Raw genomic sequence first — 18,776 nt, 5'->3', positions numbered from 1 at the left:
AGAGAGGGAGACACAGAATCCGAAGCAGGTTCCAGGCTCTGAGCTGTCAGCACAGAGCCCGATGCGGGGCTTGAACCAATGAACCGTGAGATCATGACTGGAGCTGAAGTTGGACACTTAACCCACTGAGCCACCCAGGTGCCCTGCGACTCAAGTTTTTAGTGGGGGACACATTTGTAAATGACTGTAGGTTCACAAAGGGCGGCAGAGGCAGGGCCAGTCAGGATCTCCTACGGACCTGAGGTTGTGGCTTCTTGCAGCCTGGTGGCAGGTAGTGGCAGAAGAAGAGCTCTTAGCCCCCTGCGTGAAGGCTGGGGCTGCCAGGAGGGAGGTGCCAGCCTCGTTGACCTGTGTCGGCTGGTGCTGCCTGGAGGGTTGCATTTGGGACCCCACCTCTTGCTAGACGCTGGCAAACTGCAGATTTGCATATCTAAACTAACGAGATTAGAATTCAGTGGTGGTCACCGTGGAGGGTAGAGTGGTGCTTATTCTCCACGTTCTGTGTCTTTGAAGTTACTCTCCTGACGGTTCTGCTTTCACAGTCTCTTCCAGAGGGACCCTCCGGGACAGGGCTGTGTGGCTGGGCCAGGGGCAGTGGGTAGCCAAGAGTGCCAGGCGAGTGAGTGTGTGCTCGGCTAAAGTCCCCTCTCTCTGCAGCGCTGCGCACCTGGGTGCTCCAGCCTCATTCCTGCAGTTGACTTGTTGACATGGACAGTACACACTCAAGTCTGGTTCTGGGGATGTTTTGGTAAATGCCGAGTCCGGTAACAGCATCATCATCGGGATACAGTTTCCTTTGTAACCTAAGGGGGCGGCTTCAGAGAAGAGCACTCCTCGTTTACATGCTAGGCTGTTCCCAGAAGGATGCACAGAAGTTAGGAGGATGGAGTGAAATTTGAGCTCGCCGTTCCGGTCTGCTCTTATTCTCTGCCCTATGAGCCACCTCCCCCACTTTGCCGTGGCCTGTCCATTTTACAAGCACCGAACACTTGATCTAGTTCCCTTTTAAACGAGTCAGCCGGGACAAGAGACTGTGGTAGCTTCTCGGGCGTGGTTGTTCCGGCAGCCACGGATCTCCTACCTCTCCATTGTAGCTAGGAGATGCTTCACTGCCCCTGCTGCACCCTCCCATGTCCCTGTCCAGTAGCTGATCCAAAAAGATGTGAGGTTGGTCTCGTACAGCTTCTTAGAAGAGGAAACGGTAACCCCAGGGATCAGTGTGGATTCCCCAGTTGCCCACAAATAGTCTGTGTAATTGTTTCTAAAATTTTCCAGAAAGACATACTCCTCCCTAATCTAGGGGTGAGGTCTTATACGGTGGCTGTGGTCCTTGAGGAACTTCTCTCTTTGCACGTAAACCATAGAAGTGTCTTGTCTAGACTTGACGTCCACATGACCCGTATACGTGGCTTGCAGGAAACTCAATAAAAACCAAACTGTCATCTTTGTTACTTTTATTATAAAGTTACACCTGTTCATCACAAAATAAAGGCCCCCAAATAATCTAGAAGTGTCAGGCACCTGGGGCACCTGGCTGGCTCAGTCGGTGGAGCATGTGACTCTTGATCTTGCTTGGGGTTGTGAGTTCAAACCCCATGTCGGGTAGAGAGGTTACTTAAAAATAAAATCTCTTAAAAAAAATGTCAGGCGCAGGAGGGAGTGCCTCGTCTCATCCCCAGAGATGGGTAATAATTGGGATGTTTCCAAAGTTTTAAAATAACGTTTTACGTAACGTGTAACTTTTCTCTTACTAGTGCCGTGGGTTCTTTTGCTCTGCTCTGACTTGCCCTTTTCACTCAATGATCTATCTTCGTGATTTTTCCAAATGACTCATGCAGACTTCTCTTGTTTTTAACGGTCGTGTAGTCAGTCATGTGAGGGGACCATTGTGCGTTTAACCAGTTCCCTGCTCCCAGATACGTGAGCTGGTTTGAAATATTTAGTATTAGAAACCACTTTCCCACGTCAGTCCTCCCAGGCACTGTGTTCCTTTTTGCCTCTGAACTCTCTCGAGTCGTGGGAAATGGATCTGTGGTGTCCTGTTCCCCTGGCGCCTCCCTGCTCTGACCGCCTGTAGCCCAGCAGCCTCAATAGGAACTGAGAACCTGGGAGCTTGTTGGAAACGCAGATCCCCAGACCTGCCCCCGGCCTTCTGGTGAGGGCCTGCGCTTGAGCAAGCTCCCGGCTGCTCCCCGCCCCGTGCACATTAGTGCTTGGACGGCACCGCTCTGGCACATCTACCCAAGCGCAGTACCCCAGAGGTCACCAGCGGATGGCAGTTGTGGCCGTGTTGTGCAGTTTCACTACCTGGGATAGGAGTCCTCTGTGTCTGGACACAGTCGAAGGCATTTAAAACACTTGGAGAGCTCTCTTGCTCTCCTCGTTTATCTGCTTGGTTCAGAAACCATGCTGTGCCTGCCCTGTGACGTTTGAAGCACTTTCCCCTTTGAAGAACGGCTGTCTCGTCTGTTAGCACCTACTGTGTGCCCTACGTGGAGGGCTGCCTCCTTGTATTGTTTTGTTCTACGTGTCTTTGTCTGTGGGCCCCTGAACATGTTGTTTTAATATTTTTAAATTCATTTTTTATTTTTTTTACTTTAAAATTATTTTTTTAGGGAGAGTGCACACATACACACACAAGTGGGTGGGGGGGGGGAGAAAATTCCAAGCAAGCTCCACACCCAGCACAGAGCCCGATGCTAGGCTTGATCACAACCACGAGGTCATGACCTGAGCCCAAATCAAGAGTTAGACGTTCAACAGACTGAGCCACCCAGGCGCCTCTAAGAATTTTCTTTTCTTTTTAAGTAGTCTCTGTACCCAAGGTGGGGCTCGAACTCATGACCTCAAGATCAGGAGTTGCATGCTCTCCCAGCTGACTCAGCGTGGTGCCCCGGAACCACTTAACTCCTGTCAGCTGTATGCAAACCTCCAAAAGAATGAGCAAGAGAGATCTCTCTCTGCAGGGTCAGGTTTGGTTATATTATGGCAGTTGCTTTGTGTGTTCCCACTCACAGTCGTCACTCAGCGGACACGTGAGCATTACTTGCCACGAGACGGTGCCGGGTTGTTGCCACGGAAAGGAGAAGACGACAGGCAGTTGGGGGAGGCCTGCACATGAGTAGCCCTTCCTGCCCTGTGTTGGAGTTACGGCTGGAGAGGATGCCTGGGGTGCCACGCCCGTACAGATCCACACTTAGAGTCGCAGCGTCTGAAGAAGGACTCAACATTGGAAGTCAGGAGACTGGATCCCCCCAGGTCAGGGCGTGGCTTTGGATAGGCTCCTCCCCTCTTGGCACTCTGTGTTCTCATCTGTTAAAATGAGGGCTTGTCTCTAAGACTGTGTGGCCCTGTGACCTCACCTCTGTGTGTGAGCTGTTTGTGTGGCTCATTAGGGTTCTGGTTCCGTTCAGACCCAGGAAGAACTTTAATAATCGGCTTTGTTCTGTGGGCCTTATCAGTGGAGAGACAAGTGGCCCGAGTCGCACAAGTTCTAAGTGGCCCGAGCCCAAGCTCACACCTAGTCTGATCCTCTGCTCAGATAGCCGCTCATCTGGTGGGAGCTGTCAATATCAGATTGTTGGTTTTCAGCCCGCCTCTGACTGTAGACCAGATGGTGGGCTGGTTTTTTCCCCCAAGTAGTTATTGCCCAGCTTTTGGTAGAAAGGCTCCTGTGCCGTTTATAAGCTAAAATCTACCTTCCTGCATGTCCTCCTTGTTAGGGTTGCTTTCACGAGTCTGACTACTCTCTCGGTCCCTTTCATACAGCTGAAGATTATTGCCATCTGGTAACACATAGTCCTTGGAGGAAGATGAGGCTTTAAATACATAAAATAAGTTTTTTGAAATGTTACTATTCCCGTAACCACTGTTGACCTATACCTTTGCTGTGTACCTTCCTAAGAGTTTGTTACACCTGATAGCAGCTACCACTTGCTAAGCATTCTATATACCACACCCAAGCAGGGGTGCCTGGAGGGTTCAGTTGGTTGAGCATCAGACTTAATTTTGGCTCAGGTCATGATTTCACCGTTCATGAGTTTGAGCCCCACATCAGGTTCTGAGCTGACAGTGAGGAGCCTGTTTGGGGTTCTCTCTGTCTCTCTGCCCCTCTCCTGCTCACTTACATGTGGGTGTGTTCTCTCTCTCTCTCTCTCTCTCTCTCTCTCTCTCAATAAACATTTAAAAAAAAAAGAGGCAGGCTCTGGGGCGCCTGGGTGGCTCAGTCGGCTGAGCGTCCGACTTCGGCTCAGGTCATGATCTCATGGTTTGTGAGTTCGAGCCCCGTGTCGGGCTCTGTGCTGCCAGCTCAGAGCCTGGAGCCTGCTTCGGATTCTGGGTCTCCCTCTCTCTCTGCCCCGCCCCTGCTCACAGTGTCTCTTTCTCTCTCTCAAAAATAAACATTAAAAAACTTTTCTTTAAAAGGCGGGCTCAACCAGTAGCTGCCATGTGGGAACTTGCATTTTCTTTCTACCAAGTTTATCATGAGCATCGTTCTAGAACAACTGATCTGCCTCTCCAGCATTATTGCGTGTCTAACCAGTTATCCACTGTTGAGCATCAAGCCCATCTTCCCCCATTTTTCTGGTCATAAACCGTGAAAACACCCCTCAGTTGCTATTTTGCACGCACCTCAGGCCAGGTGCTGTGGGTCTCCTGATCCTGTTGGAAGCCTCTGCCTCTTTTGTTCGTGTTTGCACATGTTGCACTGGCAGGTGCCGGCTTGGCCCCTGAACCCGAGGAAGTTCGTCTGAGTGTGGGGTGCATGGGTCAGGTGTGGTGAGAGCTAGGGTAGGGGGCTTTGAGTGCTGCTTCCTGAGTTTGCACCCGACCTCCGTGTGGTAGAGGGCACTGCATCTTGGTCAGAGTCGCGTGTCCGTGTTTGACAACGGCGCAAAGGTTGGAGTGGGTGGGAGAGTCCAGATGGAGGGAGACCGAGTTGGAGTTTGTGGGAGAGCGAGCTGCCGGTGGCCTGAGGCAGGGCACAGTAGCTGGGGTGCTGAGGGAGGTCGGAGAGGTGCAGGTGAGAAGGGGAGGAGCCAGTGGGGTTTCTGAGGCTGAGGGGCTGGCAGTTGTGCTGGGGGCGCTTGCAGAGTGGCGGTGCCAGAAGACCCATGCCTCGGAAGGAAGGGAGCTGGCAGGGCTCGCTGGAAGGAATGAGGACCAGGCTCAAGGAGGCAAAGGGTGGCCGGTCAGCAGGATGGGCCGTGGGCGGCTTTGTGGAGGGGTTGACGGATGGGTAGAGGGAAGTGCCGGCAGGGTGGCCGCTCCCTGGGATTGAGATGCAGTGAAACGGAAACAGACGCCAGGAGAGGTAAGACCGGGATAGAGACCCAGAGGCTGCAGTGCAGGTTAGTGGATGCGGGGACCACGGAGGAAGAGAGCGATGCTCAGAAGAGAGGCTGCTCATGGCACTCGCTCCGAGCAGGGTCAGGAGCACGTTGGGTGGCTGGAATTGGGTTGAGCACTCCTCATAATTGGGGAAGAGGGCCTTGGGCTTAAAGAAAGCATCACATCCTTAAATAAGCCTGCTCTTCCTGTCTCCGATTCTGTCTCCCTCTCTGCCCCTCCCCCGTTCATGCTCTGTCTCTCTCTGTCCCAAAAATAAATAAACGTTGAAAAAAAAAATTAAATAAGCCTGCTCTTCCCTCCAGCAGTGGGCTGCAGGGGGTGAGAGCGGGGTCTGGGCTTTCGTCCCCTCTCTGCTGCATGGGTCCCCTCTCTGCTGCATGGCAGCGCTGATGTGGGCAGCTGCTTCCCTTCCCGGGTCCTCGTGCTCCTTTCTCTTTGGGCTGGGCCACAGAGTAGAGAACTGCTGTCCCAATCCAGAAGCCTGGAGGTGCTCTGCCATTTTTCCTTGTCCCCTGTGATCTGTCCCTGTGGGCTTTTTTTTTTTTTAATCCTGGTAAAGTACACGTAATGTTAACCGTCGGAACCATTTTGAAGCGTACGGTGCGGTACTGTTGAGGCTGTGCACGCTGTCGTACAGCCACCTTCCAGAACTCTTCACCTTATAGAACTGAGACCGTCCCCCTTTGATGGCCTAGGGATCCCACCTCCCGAGCCTGCCTTCCTCATCTTTGGAACCACTGCCATGGCGGCACTGCTCTCATCCCAGCTGGGCTTCCTGATGCCATTTGTGCCCCCGTAGCCCCAGACAAGTGATCTTCTCGACACGGAGAATTGATCCCACCACCCCCTCCTTTCAGTCCGTCCCTCCACAGCACCTTTGGCCTAGAGGCTTGACAGCCAGCTCCTTCAGGATGTGACCCCTCCTTTGCAGCCTTCTATAGTCTCTGCCTTGGCCTCTATATGTCATGAGCTGGCTCTGTGGTTCCCCTTTCCCAAGCGTTTCTGTGGCATCTGCTTGGAAGCCCCCCTCCCCATTCTCCCCTGATGGCCCAGCTAACGCCTGCTGCCTCTTCATGCTTTCCTGAAGCTTCTCTCCCGACTCTGCTCTGTGAGGCCCGCTCCGCACCGTTCGCTGGCCTTGAAGGCTGTCCTCCAAGGCCCCGGGCAGCCTGTGAGGTGTGGCACGGGAACCTGGGCTCGTCCGCTGCAGGCTGGTCAGCTCTGTGCTGAGGGGCTGGGTGCACACCACGGGCTGGTTAAACCACTAGGGACTGAATAAGGCGTTGTGGGCAGGTGAGGACAGTTTTAGGCCTCTGGGTTGAGCCTGGCAGACTGCCACGGCAGGCGTTCTAGATTGGAAGCCCAGCTCTCCGGTCTCCTGAGCTCCCGCAGTAGAGACCCCAGGGGCGTTATGAAAACAGCGTGTGGACCCCCAGAAGGTGCGGATGGCTGTTGGCCCCGGCACCACACTTGGGTCCTCTGGTCTGTGGCAAGGATACCTGCAGGTTGCTGCTTAGTAAAGATTTGGGCAATTGCAAGCTCTGTCCAGTCTATTAGTATCTCACACCCCTTTCCTCGGTTCTTGCTTCCCCACTTGAGACTGGCAGCTGGCCATCATCCCTCTGGAGTCGCTGGGACTGTGGCCGCACAGCAGCTCCTGCTGGGCTGTTTTGAGTGTTCAGAGGGCCACACTGTCTCTTTTTTTTCCTCTGCTTTTGCTAAAATGTCAGTCCGGGTCGGGACCAAAGTAGTGCTCACCATCCAGACCCAGGACCCCTGGACCCCACAACGTGTAACGACCTGAATTTGGTCCACAGGGATCTCTTGTCTTCTGTGTACCCCTCTGGGTTGGATTGTGTTGCTGCATTTAGTCCAGATGGGGCTACCCCTCTGCTTCTCTGCCAAGTTTCTCTCCTTAATGGCCACTGACCTAGGGGCTGGGTTGCTTGTTTGAAGCTGATTGAGTCCCTGTTAACCCCCAGGGTAGAATTCATCCAGACCCTCTGAGGCGGGCAAGGGCTCTGCTTTGCCTTCAGGCCAGCCCTGCTTACCGCCGGCCTCTAGCTCTGCAGACAGTTGCTGCCTGCGTGACTACCGGGGCTTGTGCTGAAGGTGAGGGGAGCCGAGCCGCCTGCCTGTGCCGGGCAGGGGCCCGCGTCCGGCCTGGGCTCTGTTGCTCTGCCCTGACCGTTGGCCACTTCCCCCTCCCCCCGTAATGACCCGTGGCGGCCCTGAGAGGCAGGCTGCTGTGACCATAGTGGGTTTGGGAATCGGATATGGCTTTGGAAACCTGGGTCTGTTCCTGGCTGTTCGGTGACCTCGGGTAAGTCACGTAAGCCTTTCCCCGGATCTGTAGAGCGAGGATGAGGGTACTCCTTGTGTGCTTGGGGTGGGGGTTGAGGGGATTCAGGAGATGTTCTCAGCCTCGTTTCTGGCACGTAGGGAGTATTTTGTAAATAGTAGCTGTTCTCTGCATCACCTCGAGGAGGGCTAGACTCTTGTGGGCTTTTCCTCACTGTGTGGTAGGCTGTGCCAAGCCCAGGTGGAGAGTCAACGAGAAGGCCCAGTCTTGGTCCTCAGGGACCTCGTGTCCCTGGTCGGGCACGGGGCTGGTGGAGTGGAGCGGGAAAGGCACCGCAGCCGGAGCAGAAGGTCGGGGGAGGGCATCCTCAGGGCACCCAGTGAGGTGGTGCTCGGGGGCTCTCAGCCCGGGCCAAGTGCTGGAACCGCCCCGGCTGCTGCTCTTTTTCTTGACCATTTATAGAGGCGGACTAGGAGTCTGGCCGTGCCCCCGCCCCAGCGCCCCAGTGTGATTTCAGCAGTGAGCGCCTCATGGCCGCTCCCCACTGCCAGGGTCCCCTCGCCGTGAATTACTTTGAAGCAAATCCCAGATCTCATGTTTATGGGCAAAGCAGAATTTAGGTTTGTCTCTTTGCAAAGAGAGGAACTTAAAGTCATAAGCAATAGTAAGGACTTTATGGTAACAGCTTTGTCACGTAGTCTTGTTAGTGACTATTCATGTATTCTTGATTGCCTTGTAGGTTTGGGGTTGGGTTTTTTTTTTTTAATTTTTTTAACGTTTTTATTTATTTTTGAGACAGAGCATGAGCAGGGGAGGGGCAGAGAGAGAGGGAGACACAGAATCTGAAGCAGGCTCTGGGCTCCGAGCTGTCAGCACAGAGCCTGATGCGGGGCTTGAACTCACAGACTGAGATCATGACCTGAGCCGAAGTCGGACGCTCAACCGACGGAGCCACCCAGGTGCCCCGGGGTTGGGGTTTTTTATAGTTTGTTTAAATTGGTATCTAGGTGAGGCAACTAAGGGATTTTTAAAATCCTGATGCTCAGGCCTGCTGAAAGATGGAGTGATTTAGGTGGCGGCCTTGTCACAGAAGGCCGGGCACGGCTTTGGTCCTCAGTTCCTCTTGCCCCGCTGCTCTATCGGTGGCTGTATTGGCTGCGGTCATTTTTCTGAGGGTACAAACAGATCTGGACACCTGGACACCAGGACAGCACTGCAGACCTGGACACTGAGGAAGTCTTATGGAAGCGCCCCCTCCAAGGCCCACTCCGCCCACTTGTAGGGGCATGCAGTGTCCTGTCGGTGCTGGGCCGGGAGGGGCTCTGGTGCAGGGGCTGTGCTGAAGCAGGAGACAGGGAGTTCTTCACACACTGTCCCAGCAGGAGCGTCTGACATGCCTCGGAAAAAGCCTCGCGGAACAAGCGTCCACTTTTAAAATCCAGATTGTCTGCTTCAGCTACTTGATTTGGCTTGAAGAATTCCCTTCCCTTGTGCTCTAAAAGCAAACGGTGAATGATTTCCTCCTTTGGGGCAGAGCACCAAGTGCGCAGAGGTTCCTTCTTCTGGGCTCCAAGGTCATTGAAAGCCTGGCCTTCCAGGAGGGCCCCTTTCTGAGGCAGAGGGTGTGGGAGCCGGGAGCAGGGTTCTGGATGGAAAGGGACCAGTAGGGCTCCCTGCACTGCCCTCTACCAGCTGTCTGCAGGGTGGAACTGCTCGTGCTTCCAGAGCATGCTGGTGGCACTGAAGAGCTGGACTTGGCCATTTAATGTCATTCTAATTCATTTAAACTGGAAAGGACATGTGGCTGGTGGCCTTCGCACAGGACTGTGTAGCTGAAACCACTTCTCATCCTTTAATTCGATGCCCTGGTCCAAACATGTTTCCCACGCTCCCAGCGCGGCACATTGCCTGCTGGAGGCACTACCTTGTTTCCTTTGGACTTTAGTTACTGCCGTGCTGGGCACATCCAGGGCTGACGGCTCCCTCCCTCCCGCTCCTTTGACTTCTGTGGTCACCAGGTGGACCACCGGCATGTTTGAGTCCTGGCTGTCTGCCCTCATTCAGTTGCTCTCTGTTCTCCAGGTTACACAGAACCTATCAGATAGCTGGTTGCAAGAAGGCAACACGATAGCCCCCCCACCCCCCAGCAGCACAGCTCACTCCTGTCCGTTGCTTCTCTTTAGTTCTATGGGGTGGACAGCCACATGCTTCCACCCGGGTCCCCTCTAGCTGGCTTCACTGGCCTCAGGGTGGGCGAGCACCACCTGGCTGTTGCTATAGGCGCTGGCATTTACCCTGACCCTTGTGCCCCGCCTCCCCATTTTCTGTAGCCTCTGTGCTTGAGGGCTAAGAGGAAGGTCAGGCACGTATGCAAGGGTGTTCACGGGTAGGCCCTCTGGAACGACTGTCCTTGGATCTTGAGTCAACTCTTCCTGCTGTTTTTTAGGCCTTCTTTTCATGACTCCAGGCTTCTTAGGGTGTGAGTTTCCTGGGGCCGCTTCTGCACTGTTACTTTCATTCTACTTTCCCCGGAGCCTTTTGCTAGGGCATCACTTGGCTTTTGGTTCCTCTCCATGATGGCCTTTTCCTCCTGTATGTATTTTCCTGGACAGGTGGGCAGGCTGGGGTCACCCAGAATCCACCCTGTGGAGCTCCTTTCTGGCGCCAGGCTGCAGTCAGTCTGGAGAGTCAACAGGTGGCACTGTGACACTAGCTTGTGCCCACTTGCACAGGGGCAGCGGAGTGAAGGGGAGTTGCCTGCCTACTTGTCCCCATAGTGGGGTCCTGGTGACCCAGTGATGCAACTCACCCGAGGGCATGGCACCAGGAGATGCCTGGTAAATGCTAAGTGGGCAGGATCAGCAACAGGGTCATGGGGGGTGGGGAGGGGGTTGCCACAACCATGGAATATTCCATTTGGACCTTGGGAGGACCCTCCCCTTGCTTGTACCCCACTTCCTGTTAAGCCCCTGTCTGCCTCCCCCATTTGCCCAGAAGAGGGACACAGGATTGGTGCAAAGCATGTAAGAACCATGTCTTCCCCACTTGATATGGTTGGCACTGTTTCTTTAGTGTCCACACAGAGAGTCTGTTTCTCCCGCGTTCCCTGTTTACTCAACCTTTTATAAAAGCACGAGAGCACTGCTCAGTGTCCAAAAACATTTTATAAGAAAGCTGAGTTGAATTCAGGTATTTGGGGATGACGTTTATCTGCCAAGGAGACATCTGGATTTTCTTAAGGTTTGTGTGCCGGCTTTTCCCCTCTGTCGCTGGGTGCATTTATTCCGGACGCTGGGCCTGTCAGCCTTGTGCCTTTGGGAAATCCCTTTGGCTCCTGGGTTCTCGTGTGTTGTCCAGACGTGGATGGCTAAGAACAGTCACGTGGCTGCATCATAGTTCTTGGGTAGTGGAGCAGAGTGTGATGGAGGGTAAGGGGCAGGAGACAGAAAAGAGTACATCAGTCTTTTGTCCTGCCTGGCTATGGAGATTTGGAGATTCTGAAGCTGAGCTCTTCTCCCGTGTCTGCTCTGTCCTGGGTCTGGGGCCTGATGGAGACTCAGAGCACTGAGGGAACTCATAAAAGAGCACGTTGGTGTGCCATGAAGGGCCGCGGGGGTAGTGGCGCAGCTGGATCTTGACGGGCAGGTTGAAGGCAAGAACTCGGGCCCAGTATGCGGGGGCACTTCCAGAAGGCCAGCTCCTGGGCTCACTGCTCTTGGCTTGGCCCTGGGCCCCCCGGCTTTGGTGATGAGTGTTTTTCCGCCTGCCTCTTAGCTACCACTGCAGTCACGAGCCTGGCTTGCTCATCAGCACGGTCTTACATGGCATCTCTCCACCGCTGTTTCCTGTCACCCTATTGCTCGACTGAGTGGCAAGTTCTGTGCCTGTGTCCTTGTCAGTGTGGCTGGGTTGAGGGACAGTGGAGTTGGGCGGGGGGGAGCCAGGGCCCCGGGGAACAAATGATGATTTGGAGAGGTGGTAAGGGGGAGAACAGAGTGCCACGCAGCACGGCCACGTGGGGGTGTGCAGAGGCGCTGTGGGAGAACCAGGAAAGGAGGACCCAGGAGGGTCAGGAAAGGCTTTTTGGGAAGGTGGTGGTTGAGCTGGATGTGACTCGGCGGTGGGCGTTCTGAGACAGAAGAGGAAAGGCTGCTGCAGGCTGGGGTGCGGTGGCATGGAGAGCAGGCGAGCGAGAACCTGGCGTGTTCCAAGAATGCCCGGCCATTGGGTGTTACTGGAGCAGAGCCTCCGTGGGTGGTGAGGGGAGAGGGCCCACGGTGGGTCTGGCATCAGAGGGCTTGAAGCAGAGGGGTGACATGATCAGATTGTCCTGGAGAAAGACCACTCTAGTTTGCTTCTGGGGTGTGGATTGCAAAGTCAGATGGTCGTGGATAGGGAGGAGGCTCTCAGGAGCTGTTAAAATCACCCAGGGAAAGGAGTATTGAGGCCATCGCCATTGGCAGTGGGGACGACTGGGAGATTGTCTGGAGGTGACGTGGACGGGACTGGGTGGGGGCTGGGGGTGGAAGGAGAAGGGTGCAAGGTGCTGTGCAAGCAGAGTGTGGGTAGATTGGCAATGTCCTTCAGCACAGTGGGGTGCAGGGACGGCCCGCCCAAGGACATGCTGAGCGGGGCTTGTTTCGGGGCCCCTCTGGAGCCGCCCTTTAGCAGGCAGTTAGATGTAGGGGTTTAGCTTGAGATCAACCCCGTTGGTGGTGAGTTCAGTGGGTGGTGAGGGTTGCTTGAGTCCGAGGCGGGAGAGACTCCTACAAGGAAGGCAACCTGTCAGCTGCACCGTGTGCCACGAATAAGCGCCCCAGGGATTCCAGGGCACTCCTTTGATCTGGTGGTTAGGCCAGAAGCTGTCCTGCCCCTGACTTGGCCAGGGCAGGTCTTAGGTTAGTGGGCTGCCGAATGGAGGGAGGAAAGGAGGGAGGAGAGGAGGAGGGGCTTGGGCCAGCAGGAGGGAGAGCTCCTTGAGAGCCAGGTTCCTGGAGGGAGGAATTACCAGAACCGACCAGGGAAGGGTTGGAGGAACAGGTCTGACAGGGAGCCAGAGGATGAGAGATCAGGGGCTGGGGCCGGGTACCGGAGGGTGCCTGCTCTGGTGGTTTCTGTCCCGCACCGAATGGGGTGATCCTCACTAAGGGCGGTGAGCTCGGGTGGGGCTGGAGCAGGTTGAGGTTTCGGGAAGCTCCTTGCAGGGCTCTTGTGCTAGTTTCTGGGTTTTTCCCTGGCCTGTGTTAGTTACCCTGCTTCTCCGTAGCTGGGGACATGCTGGGAGGGTGCTGAGGAGAGCTGGGCTCCTGCTGTGTCGCTAGCGTCATCACCACAGTCACTCTGGACCCAGCCTCCCTGGATGACCGGGGCGGGGGTGGTAGCCGTGGTCACTTAGAGCGCTGCTGGAGTCCCTCTCACGTCAGCTCCCTGCCTGGCCTTGTCGTGACACAGGGGGTGTGTCACTCTTGGGCTTACTTGCCCCATCTTTGCCTGCTGGGTCCACCAGGTGGCACACGTGCCCTCCCCCCAGGCCGTGTCCATCTGGGAGGAGGGGCTTCCTCCACATCATCAGAATCTGCTCAGAGCTGCCTGAGTACTCCTTGCTGGGAGGTATAAGAGGTTGGGGCTTAGTCAGACTTGCCTTTCTTTCTGGGTCCTTCCAGTGATTTCCGCCCTGCTGACATGAGTCAGGTGTGTTGCTTTTCTCTGGCTTCTGGGGTGCTTGGGAGTTCCTTCCACTTCCAGGGCTCCAGCCCTGTATAGTCAGGGGCTGAGACAGGGAAACCTGAGCCCTGGGCCACGAGGTCCCAGCTGCTAATTTTAGAGAGCACATGTCATTGGAAACTCTCCCTTCCTGCCAGGAACCAGCAGCCTGGCTTTCCCCATACTGCCAGGGGCCCCTGGAGCCTCTCTGCAAACCAGGAAGCACGAGGGGTATATGAGGGCCCCTGTGTGCCCACCTCCCCTACCCCTTACCCAAGTGCTTGTTCATGACAGGGACTCTTCTGGGGGCCAGCGCCAGCAGGGCAGCTCACGTGGTTTCTGTCCCCATCCCTTCGGGCCATCTGAATAGCAGGTATCCACGAGAACCCTGCAAAGGCTGGCAGGTGCTTGGAAAGGATGGTCTGGGAGCAGGCATCCAAGGCTGTCTTGTCTCTTCTGAGCAAGCACTTTGTTGTGGAAACACCCTGCACAAAGCGGAGTCTTTCCCTGTTCCCCAGGGGTGCCCGTAAGCGCCTTCCTCATAGCTGTAGCTGGCCTGGGCCTGTGTCCCAGGTGTGTGGGACCCGTCTCCTTTGTTACTGTTGGAGCCGTGCCTTTTCCAGTTCCCCTCTCCTCCCATAAGGCAACATAGCAAGCGCAGGGGTGGCCGTCGGGGGAAATGCAGCAGCCCGTGACCCCCAGCTGCCACCTATTTGCCATTCGTTGGCGGGTCTGGACCTGAGGTGTGTGTCTGGGCCCTGATTCTTCCTTTTCTGCTTCCCTAGCCCCGGGAGTCCTTTCTGTGTTTCTCTCATTTGGCGTGGGAGCAGTTCCCTCCAAATGGAGAACGGGTGGTGGTTCCAAGCTTGGACCTTGTGGTCAGAGAGACTGGAGTGGGGATTTCTGCCGTGTCCGTTTTTGGCTCTTGACGTCGAGCGGTTGCTTTAGCCAGTTTCCCCTCTATGAAACGGGGGCAGTGATCCTGCTACAGTATCAGGTGGGTGTGAGGATTTGGCCCAGGAGTTGGAAATGCCCCCAGATGCTAGCTGCTCTCATCGTTTATCACGACGAGCCTGACTTCACGGCAAGGCAAATGGTGCTGTGGCTTCTCTGGAATACCCAAGCGCCGACCTGGAAAGGGGCAGGTTCAGGGTCCTCCGGCCATAGCTAGGCCTGGCCTAGGGTACCCTGTCACTGTGCTGCTTCCCACACCATCGGGACTGAAGGACGGCCTTAGAGCTTCAAGCAGCCATTTTGGGGCAGTATTAATCATTCTGGTGGCAGAAGACAGCTCGCAGGCTCCACCTTTTCCCTTGTGTTGCCAGATCCAGGCTGGCGGCATCTTGCTTGGCTGCCCTGGCAATCTAAGAGGACAGGTCTAGGCTGGAGGCAGGCTTGGGGCAGGAGCAACCAAGAGAAGATTGTGCCAGCCATTTTTCCTCCTTTCTTTTGTTCACTTCTCCTTTCTTTTTCAATTATAGCCTGCTGAGACGCCTGGTGACTCTCATCTCCCAGCAGGCCACACTGCTGGCCTCCAACGAAGCCTTTAAAAAACAGGCAGAGAGTGCTAGTGAGGCGGCCAAGAAGTACATGGAAGAGAATGACCAGCTGAAGAAGGTGAGCTCTGCCTGCTGGACTCTGTCACGTGACATTCCTTACGGGCCACAGCGTCACTGTTGGCCTATTGGGCTGGGGAACGTGTGACAGTGCTGGTGTTGGCAAAGCCGAGGGGTTGGGTAGAAGGGAAAGGTTCTCAGTGGGGGCGTGTATGGGAGGGGCCTGGGGGACTCCGCAGGGAGAGGGACACCCTTGTTGCTCCCTTGTCTCTACGTGCTACATCTGGGCCAGACTTTTTCCTGGTAACACTGACTCTCTAATGAGCTGAACCCTGTGCTGTGAACCATGGGCAGGCTAACAGAAGAATGCAAGGTAAGGTCTGTGGTCTCTGGAGGACTGTATCAGCTGGGGACAAGGCAGGGATGGGGGGCGGGCAGCCGGTCTTAAAAGGTTTGTCTGAGGAAGTGAGGTGTCTGTGGAGCTGGGAAGGAGATGGATGGATGGACTTGGGCTCATAGACAGGATGGGATTGCATGGGCAGGGATGAGTTTGGGGCTCCATGGCCGGAGCGAGCTGTGGAGCCTGGGCAGAGGCGGGGAGGGCCTTGGTCACTTAGGGGTGATTGGCAAAAACAGATGACAGCGGGTCGAGTCACTGGACGGAGGTAAACTCTGCAGAGCTGCTGGGAAAGAGAGGTTGGGTGTATGGCCTGTGGAGTGTAGCAGGTGGCCACGCTGGCCCTTCCCTCTGCCTGTGGCTGGGGAGAAGCAGTGGCCCAGTTCTGTGCTGACATTTCTGAAGGGGCAGGTGCCCGGGACAGCTTGAGGAATCACACTCAGTGGGGAAGACAGAGCTGGATTGCCTCCCTCCCTCCCTCCCACCCAAGTAACCCGTGCCTTTGGCGTTCTTCCTAGGAAGCTGCTGCTGGCGGAGTCAAGTTGGATGGTAGGGATGCCGAGGAGAAGGTGGGAGAAGAGAACAGGAGCCTGAAGGCCGAGCTGAAGAAACTGAAGGACGAGCTGGACATCAGCAAGCAAAGTGAGCATTGTCCTCAGGTGTCCCCCAGCCCCTGAAAGTCTAGAACTTCCACTCATGGTGGCTGTCCCCCTCTTGCCAAAGTGTTAATAACAAACGCGCGCTTGGGCTCAGGAGCTGGTTGAAAACAGACCAGTGATACCCTGATTGTCCAACCCCGAGGGTTGGGGCTCGGTGGTAGAGTGTGCGTCTGGGGGCCCAGGGAGCTCTGGGGGGCCGGGGAGCTCAAGTCAGTGCTTGTAGACTGACTCCGGAGCACCTCACCCAGCACCAGGCCTGGGGACGGGTGCTCTGTGCAGGCGGTGGCATCCCCAGGGTCTTGGGGGCGGGGATAGAAAGAAGCCATGCCAGAGCTGCTTGCAGCGTTCCTGAAAAACCTGCTGTGAGCTCATCTGCTCCCTTCCTGAAGGCCCCACCTGACACGCCTTTTGCCGTCAGCTCTGAGGATGGGATTCTGCTCCCTGCCTCCTGCTCTCACCTCAGCACTCTCAGACTGTTTGCCCCACACCCTCGGCCTCCCTGAAGTCAGCCATGCTGAGAGCCACTTGGAGTCCCTCCATCAAAGGGTTAGGGGGTCCTTCGTGTTTCTCCGCTTCCCCCAGCTGTGGTGGCCACCCCCCGCCCCCAACTTTGGGGGCTCTCATGACAGCCGGCAGGGAGCTTTCTTGAGAGGAGCCGTCTCCTAGACAACCTCAGTGAGGACAGATTTCGGCCTGTGTCTGGTGTCTCCCGCAACTGGGTTTTTACTCCCTAATCCCTATCTTTCTGTTTCTCTTTTCTCCTTACCTGCGTCACCGCCAGAACTAGAAAAAGCTGAAAATGAGGCTCTGGCCATGCGGAAGCAGTCTGAGGGCCTCACCAAGGAGTATGACCGCCTGCTGGAGGAGCACGCGAAGTTACAGGTCAGCACGCTGGTCTGCTCTGTTGCATCGGATCAGAACCTCCCGCCTCCCCCCACGCCCCGCGCCCTGAGCAGGCACAGAGCAGGCCCATCCCCAGCCTAGGCTGCCCGGCAGAGCCTTTGAGAGACCCCGGTGGCAGACTGGCTGCTCTGTCTCCCACTGCCCCCCCTCTTCCTCCATTGCTGCTGAGGCTGGGTCTAGAGAAGAGCCTGCCAAGCGGTGCCAGTCTGGGCCCAGCAGCTGGAACCTGTTTTCAGCCTAGAGGGGTGTGGCTTGGCAGATGGCAGCCACTTGCTAAAGTGGCCTCAGCCATGGGTCCTTTGCACTGTGGCCGGCCCAGCCCCGTGCCTGGTGTCAGTTCCTTTGAGAGGAGCTCCTCTTACTTGTGCGCCTGGTCTGTGGTGTGGGGCCCCTGATTCTAGTTCAAGTCTTCTACCGGGAAGCTCCAGGACTGGCAGCTCTCCTGTACACGGGGCTGTGGGGTGATACAGGGCCCTCCACTTACCCCCCCCCACCCAGGTCCTCTCTGAGTCCTCAGATGATCTGATCTGGAAGCTCAGGTGGCCCAGAAATTGGGCGTGAGGGGCAAGTAAACACCCCTGAGTTCTGACAATTTGCCGTGTTGCTTGGCTGTCCAAGTTGGGCCGCAACAGTGGGTGATGAGAAAGGCCCCAGAGGAGGACCGATGGCCCCATTGTAGGGCACGCTTACCAGCAGGACCTGTAAAAGGCGTGCAGAATTGGGAAGGACCTGAACTGGGACCTGGGGGGGACTTGAATGCCGAGTCCGCCATGGGCCCGAGACGGGGTTGGTGTGGGGTCCAGCACCTCTCAGAGAAGAGTGACAACAGAGGCTTCCAGCTGCACCCCTCTGCTTGGCATTAGGGTCACAGCTTTTGGTAGAGCAGGGCCACTCCCACCCTGGCAGGACTTGGAGTGCCCTGAAGGGTGGGGTTCCTTGGTCACCTGGTACCTGTCATTTGGGGAGAAGGCAGCAAGCTGGGCCTTTGGGGTGGAGGGCCTAGAGGGTGAAGGGGAGGGGTGCACCCTGCCGACCCCTTGCCTTGTGGTTTCTGTCCCTTCCAGGCAGCGGTAGATGGTCCCACGGACAAGAAGGAGGAGTGAGGCCGCTCCTCCCTGCCTGCCACCTGGCCGGTGCCCGCTGCCGCCGCCTGCGGCCCGGCCTCACTGGTTACTTCAGTTCGCCCCCTACCGCTTCCCATCCCCTTGCACAGCTTACAGTTCCACGCTGTCCCGGCATACCACAGGGGACCCGGTTCTGCCTGCTCAGGATGGGTTTGCTACCTCCTGGCCGTCCAGGCACGAGGCAGGCATTGCTTCCCGCTGGGTTGAGCCTCTTTTGTGTCTTATGTTGTTTGGGGCCCCTTGTCTCTGGTCCTGCAGGCGGGTGGTTGGAGCAGGCAGAGTATATTTTTCTCTCGGGGGCAATAAAGGTTGTTGTTACACAACCGCGCTTCATGTGTGTGACTGAGGCCACCAGAAGGCCGTCTCCTCCTCCCCTCCTGGGAGTGACCAGGAAGGTAGCAGCAGGTGGCTCTGATAGAGACCCCCAGGCTTTGGTCCTGGAGGCCTTCAGGTTATTTTCTTCCCGAAGAAAAATTTTCTTCCTTAAGGGCTCCCTCCTCCCAGGCTGCGCCCAGGCCCACACTTGCTCTCTCTGTCCCTCTGCCTCCTGCTCCCCAGGCAGGCCTTATTTTATGGCCGGTTGGGGCGCGTCTGACCTGTTGGGTTGGCCACTGGGCCCGGGGAAGCTTGAGAGACTCAGTAAACCGGTGGGGCTTCCGGGTGGCAGGCTTGCCCGCCTCCTCTGAGCCTGTTCCATCACATTGTAGGACAGACGGAACGTGGCAGAGTGCCACAAGTCGCTCCCTGCCCCACTTCCTCCTGAAGGTTTGCGGGATGACC

The 18,776-nt window shown here is 56.1% G+C and overlaps 1 protein-coding gene across 4 annotated transcripts in view; it reads left to right on the top strand.

Moving 5' to 3' along the window:
• BCAP31 (B cell receptor associated protein 31) overlaps nucleotides 1-18,319 on the top strand; it is a 30,059-nt gene extending 11,740 nt beyond the window's left edge. For all 4 annotated transcript variants that reach the window (XM_043571435.1, XM_043571433.1, XM_043571436.1 and 1 more), the window contains exons 5-8: nucleotides 14,839-14,974; nucleotides 15,829-15,952; nucleotides 16,751-16,851; nucleotides 17,937-18,319. In XM_043571435.1, the coding sequence (XP_043427370.1) occupies nucleotides 14,839-14,974; nucleotides 15,829-15,952; nucleotides 16,751-16,851; nucleotides 17,937-17,975 (400 nt within the window). In that variant the 3' untranslated portion in view covers nucleotides 17,976-18,319. The remainder of the gene's footprint in view (nucleotides 1-14,838; nucleotides 14,975-15,828; nucleotides 15,953-16,750; nucleotides 16,852-17,936) is intronic.
• The last annotated feature ends 457 nt before the right edge of the window (nucleotides 18,320-18,776 follow it).

Source organism: Prionailurus bengalensis, chromosome X, assembly GCF_016509475.1.
Source record: "Prionailurus bengalensis isolate Pbe53 chromosome X, Fcat_Pben_1.1_paternal_pri, whole genome shotgun sequence".
NCBI lineage: Eukaryota > Metazoa > Chordata > Mammalia > Carnivora > Felidae > Prionailurus > Prionailurus bengalensis.
Note: the sequence above shows the minus strand (reverse complement) of the source record. Positions and strands in the feature narration are given on the sequence as shown.